The 18,959-nt window shown below is 41.0% G+C and overlaps 2 protein-coding genes across 4 annotated transcripts; both read left to right on the forward strand.

The window, feature by feature from the left end:
- The first annotated feature begins 121 nt into the window (after positions 1–121).
- On the forward strand, positions 122–9,568 carry Rip11 (Rab11 interacting protein). The gene is made up of 7 exons (XM_076764359.1): positions 122–486; positions 3,299–3,337; positions 4,604–4,850; positions 5,614–5,992; positions 6,073–6,353; positions 7,331–7,772; positions 7,953–9,568. Exons 1-7 carry the CDS (start codon positions 456–458, stop codon positions 8,127–8,129), a joined length of 1,596 nt encoding a protein of 531 aa, XP_076620474.1. The 5' UTR covers positions 122–455; the 3' UTR covers positions 8,130–9,568.
- Positions 9,569–12,253: 2,685 nt separating this feature from the next.
- LOC143341227 (dnaJ homolog subfamily C member 2) lies at positions 12,254–17,262 on the forward strand. Of its 3 annotated transcripts, XM_076763970.1 has the most exons (6): positions 12,298–12,435; positions 12,522–12,783; positions 12,838–13,107; positions 13,225–13,609; positions 13,737–14,841; positions 14,932–17,262. In XM_076763970.1, the coding sequence occupies exons 2-6, from the start codon at positions 12,777–12,779 to the stop codon at positions 14,980–14,982; spliced, it is 1,818 nt and encodes a 605-aa protein (XP_076620085.1). In that variant the 5' UTR covers positions 12,298–12,435; positions 12,522–12,776; the 3' UTR covers positions 14,983–17,262. The 3 variants fall into 3 exon arrangements, with proteins under 3 accessions (XP_076620084.1, XP_076620085.1, XP_076620086.1); XM_076763969.1 differs by lacking the exon at positions 12,522–12,783 and having other exon boundaries at positions 12,254–12,435; XM_076763971.1 differs by lacking the exons at positions 12,298–12,435; positions 12,522–12,783 and having other exon boundaries at positions 13,015–13,146.
- The last annotated feature ends 1,697 nt before the right edge of the window (positions 17,263–18,959 follow it).

Here is an 18,959-nt window from a genome sequence, read left to right on the forward strand (position 1 = left end):
AACAACGAACAATGATATTACGTGGTTCTGTTCCTCCTCGTCGCGAGTTATAAATGTCTCGTCGAATAAATTAATTCGTGTTCGTGAATGAATTTGATTCGAAAATATGTTGCTCGGCGTAGGGTTACGCGGACGGGGTCGTACGTTCCTGGGGCATAAGTGTGGTGGATGCGCGAGGTCGAATGCGCCGTAGTTACCGTAATGGTGCGCGATGCGCGAGGTGGACGTAGCGGTTGTTCGAACAGCAGCGAGGTATAGTTCTCGTTGATACATTGCGCCGAGTGAATATTTCGTTGCAGCGTGGCACGTTTCCGTAACGCGTGAACCTGTGAATACCGCGACGCGTAATGCCAGCAGCCGGCGTCGCGATACCCACCGTTACGTAGATCGGTACGTCGCAAGAGAAACAACAGATGAATATTTCTAACCGAACGCCTGTGACCTAATCGAGTAAAATGTGGAGCCCGACGCACGTCCAAGTGACAGGTAAGCGTTAAAAGGTGGCCCGAAATACAAACGCGACGGGAAGAATGGTCGATTGGCGCGCAGGTGGTTCGAACCGAAGCAGATGTACCGTAAACCAATTACGTATAAGCTAGGTTACGTATACACGCCGTCGAATGTAGGCGATCGAAGCCTCGCAATCTCGTTACGCCACTATGGGAACTTATTTAACGAAAGAATACTATTGTCGATAAATCTATCGCGTTGTCTCGTCTAATCGTCGACGATTTTTACAATACGAATGACGCGTTACGGTACTCGAGCGACCTCGATCGTCGCAACAGACAGTATCTTTAAGCGGTCGATTTGGATCGGAATACGAACCGCACAATTTGTCCCGGTGTGACTTTTACCGATGCAAAGGAGCAACAATCGTCGAAGGAAACTTCCGTCTAGTCGAAACGCAACCTCCCATGACGCGATAGATAAATTGAAACTAGAATAGCGTCGAAGCACAAATGTTGAATTGAGAGAAGACGATAGCGATCTGGTATTTGCATGCGCAGTTTGATTGCACGAATACACGAACCGGGACGCGAATTTGCGCATTCCTAATCGCCTCGAAATCGCGCATTCTTCCACATCGTGTCGTAGTTAGGTTTTGCGACGTCTCCGAGATGAGCCAAGAAGGACAGTGTATTTAAAACACCCGCGATCCTCCACGCCCCAGATACAAGATGATTCAACTTCTGAAAATTGGTTCGCGTGCTTCTTACGATCAAAATCGCCCGATAAACTCGCACGAAACGTTTCGACTTCGAAAAAGCGTTATTGTACCGAATCGTATGCCCCACATACTTTATATCCATTTTCCAATTTTCCCTTGGTAAGTTTCTTAATATGTTCTACCATTTAACGCGTTCGGATGTCGGTTGACAAGTTCTTAACGCTTTCGTTTCCATGCAAAATAGGTAGCGTGTGAAAGCATGTGTAGAGCAGCTGATGTCCCCCTTTCCGTTCGTGTGCACGAGTCCTCTGCCCAGGCTCGTAACAAGATACCCTGGAACCATTCGGTATTCTGTCGTAGACACTTCTCTCCCCTTGCAACAATCCGTAGACCGTTTTTAAACGTACGTTTCGCTTCTTGATTTTAGAGATTTTGTTCGATGAAAAGGAATGGAAACTTTTCATTGAAATCACTATTTTTTTTTCTATGTCTGCTACGTTTTCTCTTGAAACAAAATTATTATTTCGTACGTTCAGCATTTTATTCTTGCACGTAACTTCGGTATTGTTCCTGATTATTAACCTTTGATGAAGTATTTTCCAATTACCGTACGCCTGTAGCTTTTTGCTATAAAAAAGTATTCCAACTTAATCAGCACGGTAGCTGCAATTCCGGACCGTTAAGAATGTTCTTTTCCGAGGAAACGGTATTTGGCTGCAGCCGTAGCGAATGCTTCGCAGCTCGTCTAACCGAGTCGTGGAAGAATGCAGCGAGAGAGTTGATTTTCCCAGCTAACAAGTAGATTTTATTCAACGTGAAATCGGAGGAAAAACGATACATTTCGTATCGAGCCTGGGAACGATCGCAATTAATCGAACGTGTTCCATGCACATTGGATTTTAGTTTAGGGAATGTTGATGAGCCTAGCGGCCACGAATCAGTATAGGGGAAACGATTTAATTCCTTTTGTCCAAAACTGCTTTACCGGTTCGCCGGAGAAAAGTCCGGCATTGTCACGCGAGAGGACCTCCACTTCCGCCTTTCTGAAACTGACGTCTCGCTCGACGAATTTTCTGGACCGAACAAAATTCTTCCACGTGATATTACAATGAAAGAATCAATGAACGCGAAGGAACAAACGTTCTTACGTAATATTAATTGCTGAACTGTGCGTTGGTTTTCGAGGCCGAGCGTAATTATAAGTAATATTCACGAGCGTTTGATATTTTTTTCACGGCAGTGCTGCCACCTAGAGGAGGGATGCAAAAGGGCAAATGCATTTTTTCGCTACGAACACCCACTTTTTAACCATCGAAATCGTTTCGACGATGCAACACGTATGAAACAATGCATTTATTTCATAAATACAAAGCATAGAATTTCTCGACGTTGCGTCCACTAAAAAGCAATATCACAAGAGGTGGTTGAAAATAATGAAGGTGGAAGTAGTCGCGGTTTCGCGGTAAGAATGCCGACGAATAATGGGCGGGAACAACCGATACGTTCAACGCTTTTACCGCGATAGGAAGGCGCGTGATTATGTTCGCCAGCCATGACGCGATTTTACAAAACATTATCCTAAATTTCTGAAAGCCGCTCTCAAGAGAAAGAGAAACTTTTGTTATGTACAAAGGAGGAAAAACAACCTAGTATTCTCGGACGATCTTAATAACCTGTCGAAATTTAGTTCAGCTTTATCTTAATCTGCATCTTCGAGCTTCACGGTCCGAACGAATCGCATTTACGTTTTATCGTACATGCTGAATCCACCGAAAGATCGATCCGCCGTTACGCCTACGTCTATTTATCTTGTTTTCGAATCCCCGAGGGGAACTCGCAAACATACACACTGAATTCCACTGTTCTGATACATCACCACCGTCTTGATACATCATAAACATACTATCTTCGTTATTCTTGCTGATATAAAAATATGCGTTGGCTCTGATATCAAATATACATACGGACAACATCCTCCCGCCAAATTAGTTCGTTAAATCGAGATTATGCTGTATTATAAATTCAAGCAACCGATAGTGTTACGTGTCGCACAGGAAGTCATGTACCATTAGGTGATCGATAATCGTGTTTCGTCAACGACTAACTAAGCTTTTTCTTTGTTCGCAGTTCAAAGAGCGAGAAACTTATTGACCAAAGGAAAACACAGTAAGTATTCGTGGTTGGCCCGTTACTATACACCTATCCATGTATAACCATGACGCGACAAACGACCTTGCCCGTGTTTATACGCTCATCGAAGTGAATCAAATTTCAAAACAATGGAAACTGAATTTCTGCTTCCCCACGTTCGTCGATGTTACGTTACTCTGCCTACGTATAAAAGTCATATTTCACGAAGCTTGCAAAAAGCAAACTCGGTCGTACATACGTAATCCCCGCGCATCGCGTAACAAAATGTAGCATCGCACAAAGAAATATACGTATGCAATCCGTCGAATTCGAAGAACGAGTTGTTAAATAAACCGAGTAATGTATGTTATTCGAACGGAATGGAATTGGTGTCAACTTTTGGCCAAACCTTCCTCCAACGGTACTCCGCAAACCACGCATATTTTCTTTGAGGGGGAAGTCTCATGTGAGACCTCAAAAGAATTAATTTTTTTTTATCTCATTTTTTTGAAAGTATACGGATACTAACATTCTGGAAGAAATTCTATGTGGAGCTGGGATCGATTAGTATGATCTTACAGACTTTAAATGCGTTTCTCTCGAAATGGTACTTTCTTAACTGACGTAGATAAAATCTCAAAAACTATACGTTCGATTGCTTTGCAATTTTTACACGTTGTTCCACATACTAATAGTTCTCGCCCGTACCAAAATCAAATTGTTACAATAAGTTTATCATATTTATTTTATTAAAAAGTCACGAAAGAAACAACGAAATTAAGCTTTCACCATTTTGTCAATTTGCAATTAATTATTTTGGTACGGACGATAACTGTAAACCCACCGAATAAAAATCTTTTCGATAGTTTTGATTTAGTCGATCACCTACGCCAGTGATAACAACATTAAACGTTAATAAAAATCAATAAAAAAATTATTTTGTATTCCCAAAGGATAGCTAAGTAAACTGCGAAAATGAATCATAACGTCGTATATAACATTTCTTCGAAGAAAAATTAAGAAATTTGTACAATTTTTTATTATTCGCATGAGACTCCCCCTTTAAAATACAACGGACAAACATCGATCTAAAGTCGACTAACATCGTCTTTCGGTGCAAGGGACACGAATCTCGCTCGGAGGTCGTGGACTTGGACGAAGTAATTTATGCTGGCAATAAGTGTACAATGGATCTCGACCGTCTCTCGCGAGATTTAATTCCCGTTATGTAGCTCGTTAATCCTGACCTTGCGGTTGACCGTCTTTCCACCTACGTTAAATCACTTGAATCTAATAACGCAGAAACCAACGACTGTTTCGTGACGATCGCCCTCGGTAAGGAGAAGTACCAAACGTCCGTGAAGGAGAAGGCGCCGAGGGACGTAGAATGGCACGAAGAATGCGAGTTAATTATTCCGGAGCAGGGAAACACCGCGGAAATAGTGCTGACAGCCCTCCATCGTAATTTCCTGGGAGTCGACGAGTTCCTCGGCACCATCAGTATACCTTTGTCCACCTTCGACGTTTACGAGAGACCTAGGAACAGATGGTACGTGATTAGGATCTCTTTCTAACGCGTCGACCGCTTACAAAGAAAAAAAGAAACAATGAAAATAACATGGCCCTCGTGAGCCTTGTCACAGCCCTGCGAATAGCTATCTACATTTTTTCTGTTAAAAGTAGGTAAAGTATATTCCCTGGCATTGAAGGCATCGTATATCGCAACGATTATGTACCTAAGCCTGAGTCTAAACGTTTCATAGTTAAGACGGTGTTATCACGATGACTTTAAAATTGAGTGGGTTGATACTCGCCTCGTTTACGGGCTAACGAGGACACTGCAGAAGCTCGTCGTCTCTAACTATATTTTCAGAAAGGTTTTAGCGGGGGTATAAAGGATGGAGCACTTCTCACGGATCACCTGAAAATAAATTGTTTCGATAAAACGCTGTGTTATATCATATTCGTATTGCATGTAAATATTAGGAAAGTGTCTTAAGCGAAGGTCTACAATGGTACGTGAGTCAGGTGGCTTGGAAAGTTGTAACAATCGTTGGATGAATATGCGTCTTATAATTGGCTTTTTCACTGGGCTCCCTAACTAAATGAGAAAGAGAAAGGAAAGATCTGCTGGAAGAAAGTTCTCTGCGATCCAACGTGTACGCGATATAATCCAAAAATTAGAGCCGGGCAAATTTTATTCGGGAACAACGATCGCACAAAATGATACAGCACGATATTGCTTCTAAATAAAATAAGTACGGTCGTTTACTCGCGTGCCTCTTTTAAGAAATTTGTTAACGATGCTTCAGGTATACCCTTGGAAGTAAACCAGGCAAGGAGAATACGAAGGAGAGAGGCGAACTCGAGGTGAAGATCGGTTTTATCGTAAAAGCTGGCAGCCTGACCGATCTGAGCCACAAGGAGCGTCACAAAAGTTCCCTCGGGCAACTGTCCACGGCTGCCCATTCGATCGGCGGAAGTCTGCTCAGCATAGGAAGCTTCGAGAAGCGTAAAGGCCTGAAGAAATTGGCAAAATCGATCGGGAATCGCGTTAAGGGGAAAAGTAAACACAACCTGGAGAAGGCCGACAACCTGGACGAGAAAGAGGAGCACAAGCTCAGAACCACGCGACAGCAACCGGGGGAGGCCGATCCTGGCGTCATCAGCGAGGACGAGGACGAATTTACGGTATAGTTTCTGCAACAAAAAGTAACAAGAATATTAGAAGAGAATTTCAAGCTTCTCAAATCGGCGTTGTATTATTTCAGTTCGATGATCTGTCGCACAAGAGCTCCGCGTCGTCCCTAAACACGCCCGTACTCGGTGGAAACAGTAACAGCGTGGGTTCGGTGGCGTCGAGCGTATCTTCCGGTAATAATTCCAACGACACCCATCATCCACCGCCGGCACCAAATAATGCAGCGCCTAGCAAACCGCCCCGATTCTCCATGAGCTCTTCCACCACGTCCTTGTCGAAGATAGGTAACGCGAAAGAAGACGAGTGGGGCCTCAAGCTGTACGGAAAACAAGCGCACAACAACGTTAAAAGGTAAATAAAACATTCCCCTGGCGCTTTGATGGCTGAAACGGCCAAGTCACGTACGCGTGACGGTGGCCGTCAAAGTGTCGATATTCTGAGTATATGGTTACGCCAATGTCACACGCGATGAACCGAAGAAGTGATCGACTTGACCAGTTCCACTTGTGTAATTTAATTTAAAGCTCATTTTTCAGTCGTACCAACAGCAGTCATTGCACCGTTATATCGGAAGCAAACATACGTAAGATTGAAAAGAAAGCGATCGTTTCCACGGACATAAGCAAACGGATAAGGACGCGGCCTCCCTTATCTAACGATAAGGAAACGGATTTATTTATAAGAATACGTCGGTACATCGATAGAAAGATATTTGTTTTCAAATAACTTTATCTTTTCTTTAAACTCGCGAGGCACCGTATTTCAAACAGGCTTGCTTAAGGGGAGGGGGGATATTGCCAGGCGAAGTATATAAGAGTATGTTTTAAAGCTCCTTTTGCACGATTTGAAATTTGTCTACAATTTACCTAGTAATATTTTAATTTATACAAGTGCTTACTCAAAAATGTTTATAGAATGTAATGTAAAATGGACAATAAATATAGTTTATTAAGATTTCATAACTCTCAGAGGCGATCGCCCCTCCCCTGGATCCAAAACCGGACGATTGTATATTGAATGTGTTGTGGAGAAAAAGAAAGAAATATCAATTCTAAAAGTAAATCGATTTCGTCTAAACAAATTTCAGTTTACTTTTGTTGCCTTGTAATGTCGACTTACGCGAGTCACGCTGGTTCTAAATGAAATGCATTCTATATTGTTGCTTGCTAATTAATGCTTTTTAGACGAATGAATTTTAATGACATTCTTGTTACGGTTCCGTGGACTTCCACCTGATCGACAGATAGATTAAATATTTGCTCCGACGCGTGGAATATCAGGGAAAGAATTCCGATGTGTATACCGGGACGATTGAAACGTGTTTGCAGGTGGGAGAGCAAGTCAAGTCCAAAGATCGTGATCGACGAGCCAAAGGACAATCATCGGGAAGCTTCGCCAGCGAGCTCACCTTCGGCGATACTGAGATTTCAGGATACGCAGGAGCCACCGATTCCGGCGCCGCGCGAAATCATCCACTCCAAGAACAAAGACGAGAAACCTACCTCGAACAAAGAAAAGAGCGCGAAAGAGGAAAAGTCCAGAGACAAGAAGGATGATAAACACAGCTGCTGGAGCCCCAAGGACGAGAAACAGTATCGAAAGGATAAGAAGAAAGAGAAAGAGAATAAATTGAAAGAGTTGAACGACGATAATCACTTATCGTCGGAAAGAATTATTATTGGCGGCGAGGATGCTATTAAAAGTACAGCGATATTGAAAAGTCACCTGCCGCACGAAGTTCTTACGCAATTCGAAGGAAAATCTAGAGAGGTAATCGCAACTACTGCTATCGTTTAGAAAGTATTCGACTACTAGTTGTGATCCTTTTAGAAGGCGATCTTATAGGCTAAAATCACCTTCTAGGATCGCCAGTAGTAACCGAACATCTTGTGTAACATTTTTATTTGCGCTCCATTGTGTTTTACACCGCTAATTGTTTTGTAAATGCAGGATTTGATAGAGCTGACGCTGCAGCTGCAGGCGGAAGTATCAGAAAAAAAGAAACGTCTAACCGACTTGGAAGATTATATAGACGCGCTGCTGCTACGAGTAATTGAATGTTCGCCACGTTTATTGCAAAATCCATACCAGTCGCAGAGACGTCTGTCAGCACCTGGACACCAATAGATAATTAATCGATCGCTCTTCCGCCGCGATGTTTCCTGTTTGTCGAGGTTAATTACGTCTGCTAACGTAATTAGTAATAACTACATATAGCACACGTTCAACCAATTTCGAACAGTTTATATATGTTTGACTGCTGTCGTGCAACTGACTATCTTGTAGTCCACGCGCTTTAATTTATTCTCGTTTCATAATTATACCGTAACATTTAAGTAATTTGCACGTAGTTCTCGTTGCTTTTTTTTTTTTAACTGTATAAATTTCTATACCACTTATAGTATTTTGTTATCGTTCGAACGAAATATTTTATTATAAGGTTTATATGTTTTAAAGGGTAAAGAAAAGGTGCGATATTTGTGCCAACCGCTTTGAAACGTCGGAAAAGAAAGATACGAATACTCCCCTAGTCTTCCCAATAGAGAGCGTCATTGTTTTTTTTATCCAAAAACATTAATCTCCGTCCAAAGTACGATCCTAACAAAATCAATTATTAATACGATAGCGTTTGTATTTTTAAAGATTTACATGGGAATTTCTTCACGCGTTGTATACCATATTTTCACAAATACATATTTAAATAAGCTTAATCGCGTATATATTAGGTCATCCCCTAAGTTCATGCCGTTCGTAGTCCTTAAGATTGACGACGATAAGGAGAAAAACGTGTGTTTTGCAGTAGCTTATAGAGTGGAACCTACTTAATCGTATAACAGCGTGCACAATGGATTTTATACAACAATCATCGGTAAAATCATTGCTGGACTGTTAAATAAGAACCACTACAATGATCTTCCAAGTTATTACAATTTTTCATAAAATTCACTGGTACATTTGAAATATTGCTTTAAATTTTAGTACAAAATTACGAGATGACCTGATATTAACACGTCGCTCGCTCAGTGTTATGGAATGCTGCGCGAAGAGAAAGTCATCAAGTCCTATTACTCCTCCCCTTCCACAATATGCTCCTAAATAGCGTTGCATAGATGATAGACGCTGCATGGTTTTATTTAAACTTTATAATAGGTTGCCAATACAATCGACAAATTATTATTAAATATGTAACATTGCATTCTAGCAGATTTTGATGTACCATTTAAACAAAATATGCAAATGTTTAAATGTATCAGAATTCAAACTCAAGATGCTATGATACGTATTTCATAATAATTTGTTCATTGAATTAATAAGCTATTATATAGTTAAAATGTAAAGCCGATGACACGTAATGTAAATCGTTCTTAAAATGCTACGATGTACGTTTCATAAATAGTAATTCGATACTTGGATGAATAACCTATTTTAAACTTTAAATATCGCGAAGTTATTATCAGATTATTGTCATTTCACAGTGATATATGCGACTCGTAAGTTAAATGTATGAAAATATATTCTTATAACTAAATGATATATATTTAATAAATAACAATTTAATTCTTTGATCTATGGTCCTTCGATGTCCCTAAACTAAGAAAGTGGAATTTGTGTGGGAGATTATATCTTATCCATTATATTATTATTTATGAAATGATAAAGAGTGTTGCCAAAATATCCAAATGCAGTCATGGCAGTGATAAAAGTGTGGCCAGATTTGGCATAATTGAGTGCATCGACGGCGACACTAGTAACGACGAACTTCCTTAGCATCTAATGAAGTGGGGAAAGCCAACATATCCTACCGCACGAACCACATGTTACAATAGGTCAGCACCAGAGATGCCAGAAAGGCACCGAAGGTGCTCTCTCACGCGTACGTGAGCTCGTGGAGTTCCGGAAACCCGACAAAGGCAAAATGACGCATGCACTCTTTCTCGATTCTCCGAAGCTGCCCAAAGTAAGTTCGGACCGTCTCGTGGGAGTCGAGAAAGAAAGGCACACACTTCCCTTCTCGCTCTTGAACAACTAATATCCGACCTCTCGTCCACAGGTCTCCACTGGCCTTTGCTGACCACTGCTGACCACTTCTGGAATTTCTGACAACGTATAACGATTACTACTGACGTCTGCCAGCCTCCGCTGGCCTCTGCTGACCACTGCTGACCACTTCTGTTACTTCTGACAACGTATAACGATTACGACTGGCTACTGCCACCCTCTGCTGACCTCTGCCATCATCTCCCGACGTCAGCTGACCATCGCTGACCACTGCTAACCGTTGCTGACACGATGTAATATAATATAACATGTTTATATGTATTAAAGTTTTGTATAATGTAAATCTATGGCAATAAATTATATAATTTTAAAGAATTCTATGTGTTCTCATCATTTTTTACCTTCCTTTTCCTTTCCAACTAATTCCCTAAGTTATAAGATACATGCCACCTCTTCGCAAGGCCGCCACCATTTTGGAAATATTCCGGGCACTCCGGAAATCCGGATGATAAAACGCCCAAGTTTGTCGTGGAATAGTTCGTTACCTTCAACGCTAGATGGCGCTTATTTTCCGACCTCAAACCCCCTGGTGCTAAAACGCCCAAGTTTGTCGTGGAATAGATCATTATTTTCAACGATAGATGGCGCTTATTTACCGACCTCAGGCCCTCTGGTGCTAAAACGCCCAAGTTTGTAGTGGAATAGTTCGTATCGTCCACGCTAGATGGATTTCTCGACAAGCTTGGGCTTTTTAGCACCAGAGGGCCTGAGGTCGGTAAATAAGCGCCATCTATCGTTGAAAATAATGAACTATTCCACGACAAACTTGGGCGTTTTAGCACCAGGGGGTTTGAGGTCGAAGAAATAAGCGCCATCTATAGTTGAAAATAACGAACTATTCCACGCCAAACTTGGGCCGCTCTCTCGACTCCCACGTTCGAAATTACTTCGGATAGCTCCAGAGGATCGAGAAAGAGAGCATGTCTCACTTTGCCTTTGTCAATTTTACGAAACTCTACGAGCTCACGTACGCGTGATCTGGCATAGCGTGAGTGGTGCACGCAGTGCTCAATCTGGCATTTTTTTTTTTTTTTTTTTATACGTGGGGAAATCCTCATGGACACCCGCCGGCGGGTAGTGCCGGACTCTTACCGGCTAAAACCCCACGGTGACCATGTTCAGACGCCTGGCGAGGAACGGGGAACTCTAATGAGACATCACAGAGTCCCTCGCCGCGTCGTGCCTTTTCGGGCTCCTCCCGGTGGGAGGCACTCTTCCCACCGCATTCCCATTCAACCGCAGGCGCCTGGTCACCAGCGCCCGCGGCCCCATGACATAGGACTAAGCCGTCGGCCGGATGGCCACGTTGGCCGCAGGACTCATCCGCAGCCAACTGGCCAACCTGCAGCCTTAGGTAAAACCCGCGGCAAATATCCCATGCCAAATAATATTTGTCACGACATTGGATTTGCTGTTGCAACTTCGACAGTAATGCGAAATGCAACACTAGCGACACCTTCTAGTAACATTTTGGTATCAGAATCTATTTAGCATAATAATTTAAGGGGATATATAATATTAATTTATTATTATTAATATCCTTATACTCATACATTCAATGGCAGTATTGGTGGACGAAAATGAATGAAAATATGGATGATGTAGCTCGTTACACTTATTCATTTGTCCCCTTGTACCGTTCATAAAATTAAGATGCATTTAAACAATATTTTGCATATTTTATACAAATAACATCTACGAAAACATATCACAACGCATCGATACGTATTTAATAAATCAAAATCTCACGACTGCGTTGTCAACCTATCGTAAGACGTAAATAACATTTCATTGGTAGAAGTGCTTTGTAAATATAATTGGATACCGTAATTAATGGTTTTCTTATTGGCATAAATTCGTGTCACGAGGAATATGCATAGCACGTTAAATTGTACGTATATAATTAAGTTTATTTAAATATGAGCATTCTGTACATACATGCAACAATCCCTATTTACACGTGTGTCCGTCGTCTGAATAAAACGATCATCGTTAGCCTCATGCAAGATGACATTGATACAGCTTTTTATCGTTCAATAAACCCATCTTACACAAATACTCTTGAAAGTTACAATCACGTTATAAATAATAAACATATATAATTTAGACGATTAGATAAACATCGAATGTTCGATGTTTTTAGGTCGAGTAGTTAATATAATTCTCTATAACATATCTGTGGAGCTCAGGCTTCGAAGTAACCCGCTCGTTTCCGACCGTGATGTTCGCAGGACGATACTAATACAGTATCGTCGCTTATGTTTTCGCTGTGACTTTTCTAGTAGTATTTGTGTGAAAATAACATCTCGTTAACAGCGAATAATGACAGACGGTACGGGTAATGATGATACGACTGCTTTCAATACGATATCGGGTAAGTTTTCGAGTTCCCATTAATGTCTAGTATTTGACACCGGCCATGTGAGGTTAAATATCTCGAAGCACAATGGTTTTCCTCAGACAAAAGGATTTCGTTAAAAAGATTTCGAATATATGGTTTTGGTACTTGTACCTCGTGAAAGTCTCTGCTGTAGACACATGGATAATCAGGAACGTCTTAATTGTAAAATATTATTCAGAAAGTTATAGAGGTGACCTTAGAATTACGAATATTTAACTGTTCTCGTATATACCACGCGGTCGGCGGCTATAACACATTTTTGCATATATGTATATTCATACATATAGACGCGTGTCTGCATGGTAAAGTAATTCATGAAATGTACGTTAAGCATAAAAAATAATTCGTTTATCGTTCATGATACCTAATTCACAGATTCATCCAAGGTGGAAACGAGTACAGCGGGTCCCCTTGTCCTATATTCAACAGCACAAGCATGGGCAGCGCAGTTTCACCGCAGTCTGACACGTACCAGAATATCGGAGTCCTCGGACGAAGAAGACTTTTCCCAATATCAGTTTGAAGATGACCTCGAGTACCTGAGGTCATTGGATCCGAAGGAGTGGAAAGATCAAGATCATTATGCTGTCTTAGGCTTGAAAAAACTCAGACACAAAGCGACCGAAGATGTTATAAAAAGGGCTTGTACGTAAAGAAAGTTCAAAGTATACTCTGTAAAGGAATGTAGGTGTTATATCGTTCGCTATCTTAACCGATGCTACGATTAACGCGGTTGAGGAGTATTTAATGTATGAATTACAGATAAGCAGAAAATCCTCAAACATCATCCCGATAAGCGCAAGGCGATGGGCGAGGAAATCCGGCCAGACGACGATTATTTCACCTGCATTACACGAGCCTGGGAAACTTTGGGTAGCACTATGAAGAGACGAAGTTACGACAGCGTCGATCCTTATTTTAACGACGATTTACCGGACGAGAAAGACTGCAAAAACAATTTTTACATAGCAATGGGCAAGGCGTTTAAAGAGAACGCCAGGTGGTCCGTGAAAAAGCCTGTACCGCGCTTAGGTGGGCCGGATACGCCTCGAGACAAAGTAGAAAAGTTTTACTCGTTTTGGTACGACTTTGACTCGTGGCGTGAATACTCTTACCTGGACGAGGAAGACAAAGAAAGCGGTCAAGAGTAAGTATATAGCGTTAAGGAGAAACGCCACCTTTCGAAACCGTAAAGGTGGTGTTTCCCCGTGAATTTAATCGATACTTTTGCATTTTCTGATCTCCTTTTCAATGGACCGTAATTGTCTGTTCAGTCGAGATATGCGTAAGTGGATCGAGAAGAAGAACAAGGCTACGCGAGCAAAACGGAAGAAAGAGGAAATGACGCGTATTCGCAGCCTCGTTGACATGGCTTACAATATAGATCCTAGAATAAAGAAGTTCCAACAGGAAGAGAAGGACAAGAAAACGGCGGCGAAAAAGGCGAAACAAGAAGCGGCGAAGGCGAGACAGCAGGAAGAAGAGAGGGTGGCGAGAGACGCGGCTGAGAAAGAAAGGGTGGAAAAGGAAAAGCGAGATATCGAGGAAAAAGCGAAATTGGATGCGCTCAAGCAAGAAAGAGAGGCGCAGAAGAAAGCACTTCGCAAGGAAAGAAAAGCTTTGAGGGATCTCTGTAAAGCCAACAACTACTTCGCGGAGAATTCGGCGGAAAGCATCAGGCACATGGAAAGCGTGGAGAAGATTTGCGAGCTGTTTAAACTCGTTCAATTGGAAGATGCTATGAAAAAAATACAAGCCGATGGCAGAGTGGCGTTCCTCACCATTGTGGAGGAAACTGAGAAGAAGATCGAGGCCGAGCGTAGAATCGGTGTTATTTCCAACGACACGCGTAACACGCCGGAGAAACAAGCGAAGACTCACGTGGCTCCGTGGAATGAAAACGACATACAACTATTGATAAAAGCCGTGAATTTGTTTCCGGCGGGAACGAATCAACGCTGGGAGGTGGTAGCTAATTTCATCAATCAACACAGCAGCTCTTCCGCGGGCGTGACACGCGATGCGAAGGAAGTTCTCGCGAAGGCTAAAGATCTGCAGTCAACGGACTTCAGCAAGTCTAGTCTGAAAGAGCAAGCCAACAAGAAAGCCTTCGACAATTTCATCGCGGAGAAAAAGGCCAAGGAATCCGTCGAGGATCGAATGCCAGCTGTCACGGAACGTTTGGATCATCCTATCCCGAACGGTGTCGCTTCCGAACAAAAGGACGCGAAAAAGGAACCCCAGCCATGGACACCAGCCGAGCAGAAACTACTGGAACAAGCTTTGAAAACTTATCCCACGACCGTGCCCGATAGATGGGACCAAATCGCAGCGTGCATACCAACTAGAACGAAAAAGGAATGCATGAGAAGGTATAAGGTACGTTTGATACAAAGAAATATTATAAAGACACGTCCATCCATTTTCGTGTATTTCGATACTTGACGGACACGGTTGTTTGCGTTGCAGGAGCTGGTGGAACTGGTCAAGGCGAAAAAGGCGGCGCAAGTGATGAAATAATATTAGTCCATCTTTAAAATGAAAAAATTTTTTCTAACTTATTCTAACTCGATATTCAGACGACTTCGCGAATCATTTCGGGTAGGAAAATGTTCATTGAGTTTGAAAAACGGATGAATTTCAGCTTTCACCGGAATGCCAGCTATTGTATACAGGGTGTTCGGCCACAACCTGGGAAAAATTTTAATGGGGGATTCTAGAGGCCAAAATAAGACGAAAATCAAGAATACCAATTTGTCGATGGAGGCTGAAATTTCTCGGTGAAAAAAAAAAATTTGAAATCGTTCTGAAAAAAATATTTTTGGCTGTAAGGGTCTATTACAATCATTTTTGGTGAAGAGTCGTATCTCCGAAATCCTACCCACTTTCGAGAAAAAAATTCAGTATTGGCGGAACTTTAAACGTTAATAACTTCTTAACGAAGCCACCATCAACAAATTGGTATTCTTGATTTTCGTCTTATTTTGGCCTCTAGAATCCCCTATTAAAGTTTTTCCCATGGGTGGTCGAACACCCTGTATACCTGTGCCTTGCTTTAGTTTGTATGTGCACAGTTTGTAACAAGCTAGGAATCTTTTGCTATTTACACGCGTCGAAACAATCGCTGCACCAACCGACTATACATTCATGGCAACCGTTAACCGCATGGAAAAGTCATTTTTCCCCGAGGATTGAGTTAACGTTCATGGAAATACGTTTTCTTTTCTTTTCGTTTACCTTCGTGTATCGTTCCTTTCGCGACCGAGCGATCGAGATTTCTTGTAAGTAATGTAATATACAACGGTATATCAGAGCGAACGCAGTCGAGGACGAAACGTACGCATCCTACTTTATAAATAAAGACGAATGATATTTCGAAAACCGCGATGTTACTCGACCTCCATTTCGACATAAAACCAGCAGCGTGAGATGTTTGAAATCCTTATATTTTAATTTGACACATTTTTTGACAACATTAACAACAACAACTTTTTTCTGTTAGTTTTCGTTTTTCTTTTCTAGTCAGCAAATACCGTGCCCATGCAGTTCCTTTCGTCGTTTCCGCCAATCTCGTTCGCATACTCTTGGAACCGCATGCACATTCATGTATATAACATTTGAATGCTCTCTCACTCTCTTTCTCTCTCTCTTTCTCTCTGTGTTAAACATTTCGTTTTACCAAACTTGTGTTTTACGTTTTCGGTTTTAAAACGGACGTGAAAATTGGTTCGTCGAAGAAAAAAATACGATAGATTATTCGTGCATTTGGTTCATCGATCGATCGATAGGTTTCGATTTTTACTTACTCTCATTCGAGCAGAATTTCGAATGATTTTTCTCATTTTTCCAAAAATTTTAAGCACCGTTGTAAGCAGTAAATATACATTTACGGTTTCTATTTCCGTGTATGTAAAATTGCTCGGACGCAACATCCACCTATCGATCGGTCGGCCTTCAAAATCGCAAATAACAGAAGCAGAAAAGATAATTATAATCTCCGTAAAGCGTAAGCCTAGTGGCTATGAGTCAATTTCGGAATCTTCGACTCGTGGTCGTATTTTTCCGCAATTCCTTCGTAAGAAACATAAACACCAAGTCTTCCGTGTTTCGCGATCGTTCGTTTCACCCATTCGTACAACAAATAAATTCTATTGACTTCTTGCGAACGTAACGTTTCCTTTCTCATAATTACGAGGTATTCGAAAACAAGTATAGTACAACCAGGAAGTAAATAATTCCACGCAAATAAAGCAATCAGAGATACGTATGAAAACTTGTATTCCGAGTTCGAGAAAATTGTTTCATTAACACGTTAACACTAGATTTACGAAACCTGTTAATTCGAAGGGTTTCAGGTTTTATACTTAAAATTAGAGAACTCATAAATGTGTGTTAGCATTTTATGTTGAATTTGATCGATGTAACGAATAAACGTATATCCTAACTTTAATGTAATTGTCAACATATTGTGTTTGAATAAAAAGATGTTTAATCAGTGTCCGTAAATCTAGTGTAAATCCACTTAGGCGGTGGTAGAAGACTAGTAGAAACCCTACTTTTGTTTAAAATGTTTCAATAAAGTCTATTAAAAAGGTGTAAACATATTTTTTAGTATCAGTCGTTAAATTTGATACTGTTGGCATCCAAGAACCAACACCGCCTAAAAGGAATGTGTAGTGTCGTTTAACGTGTTAATAAATTTCGCTATAAATACAGTAAATATTTATCGGGAACGAAAATATTTTATATTTCGTGTTTGATTTTTGTTTCACCTTTTAGGTTGTACCGTCTGTTTCAACATACATCGTACAATTCGTTAAACGTTCGCTTTCTTAAAACGCAAACAGTTTCGCAGCGTGTGATTAAAAGCAACGGACAGAGATTGGTAAAATTCTTACGTAAATAAACGTTTCAAATAACCAATAAAAGGTAAACAATTTTCCCCGCTACTCGTCGAATAAAAATAAAAATTTCACCAAACATACAGATATAAACGTCACGAATAAATTAGCGTGTGTTAGTTTTATTGGTTATTTATTATTTGATGAAAATTTTGTCCAACTTTGGTAACGAATACTTGACTCTGCGCTTACGAGACTGTACAATTTCTGTACAGTATCGTCGTTTCGGTTTAAAAGTAGGAAATGTTTGAAACGGTTCTCAAGAGTCTTCTCGCTCGTTAAATTAGTGGAGCTTTCGTGATCGCTTCCTTGCCTTTTTTTTTAAGGATTTTTGTCGTCGATTGTTGTGAATCGACACGCGTGAACGGGCCAAACGAGCAAAGTCTCTGACTCGAGTAAGAAGCAAAGGGAGCAGAAATCGAACAGAAAAACGGCAGTATATATTGTGTGCGTGTCTGTTGGTTGTGCATCGGGATCTTAACTCTGTAAAATTCCTATCGGACTAATGAGAGTCGTGAATGTGCGATAGTACTCGGTATCTTTTTCTCGGTTATGTACACGTGCACCGCCTGTTCTGGCAAGAGCAGCATGTTATCCCCGACATGAACATTTACAACAGAAATGGGTAAAATTCTCGACTAGATACAAGTTTCGTATAACGAATACAGCACAAACGATCGTTTATCCGTTACTCGTTAACCGAAAATCAAAATTTAACTGTTCGATCGAATAAATTGCCATATGTTGGCGTTATAGGTTATCTGTTGTTCGAATAAAAGTTTGCTCGTCCCTGATTTACGAACGAGTCTTCGAGCGTGAATAGTCGAAATTCGATCGTTTCTCAAACTATAATAGCATTCGTTCAAGTCGGTTGGCAACCGATCGTAGAATCGGTAGTCGAGTATACAAATAATACGGTTACGGACAATATGAAAACAAATAATGTAGAGCGATCGAGACAGATGCCGACAAGAAAGATAATCGAGGAATGTACTTGTGACACGTTCTTGTAATACGTAGAAACGAAAAGTTGTAAGACGAAATTACATAATTCGTTCATTGTCCTTGGATGTCGTAACTGTACTATCAGTATATCAGATTGCTTTCGACAGTTCGATCGATCGCCAACAACTGATTCACGGATATTATCGAGATTTCTGTTCTTTTTTTCGGGCGTACAAATGGATTTATCGCGAACGAACAAAAAGACAGAAAGCAAAACGGAAGGGAAATGGCGCCAACTTCGATGCGTTCTTTGTCGGAACGCATCGAGCATGTTTTTTTTTAATAAAAAGAAATTGGTCACATTTGCACGAGCATCGTATTAATAAAAATAAGCGGCGCGTGTAGCGTGTGTGAGATCTAGAACTGTTCGAGATTCATGGAAATCCTGTTCTGAATATTTGAGACGATACTTTCTTTCGTGAATTATGATTTTTCCTAGTAGATTTGGTCATATCGTTTATACTATCGGTAAAAGATTGTAGGTACTATAAAAATTCCTTTTCTTTATACATTCTGTAATAACTGTTTAAAGTCCGTTTACCGAGCAGAATCACTAAATGTAAACAAGAAACGAAGGACGGCAATGTAGAT

The sequence above is a fragment of the Colletes latitarsis genome, chromosome 4 (assembly GCF_051014445.1).
Source record: "Colletes latitarsis isolate SP2378_abdomen chromosome 4, iyColLati1, whole genome shotgun sequence".
Taxonomy (NCBI): Eukaryota; Metazoa; Arthropoda; class Insecta; order Hymenoptera; family Colletidae; genus Colletes; species Colletes latitarsis.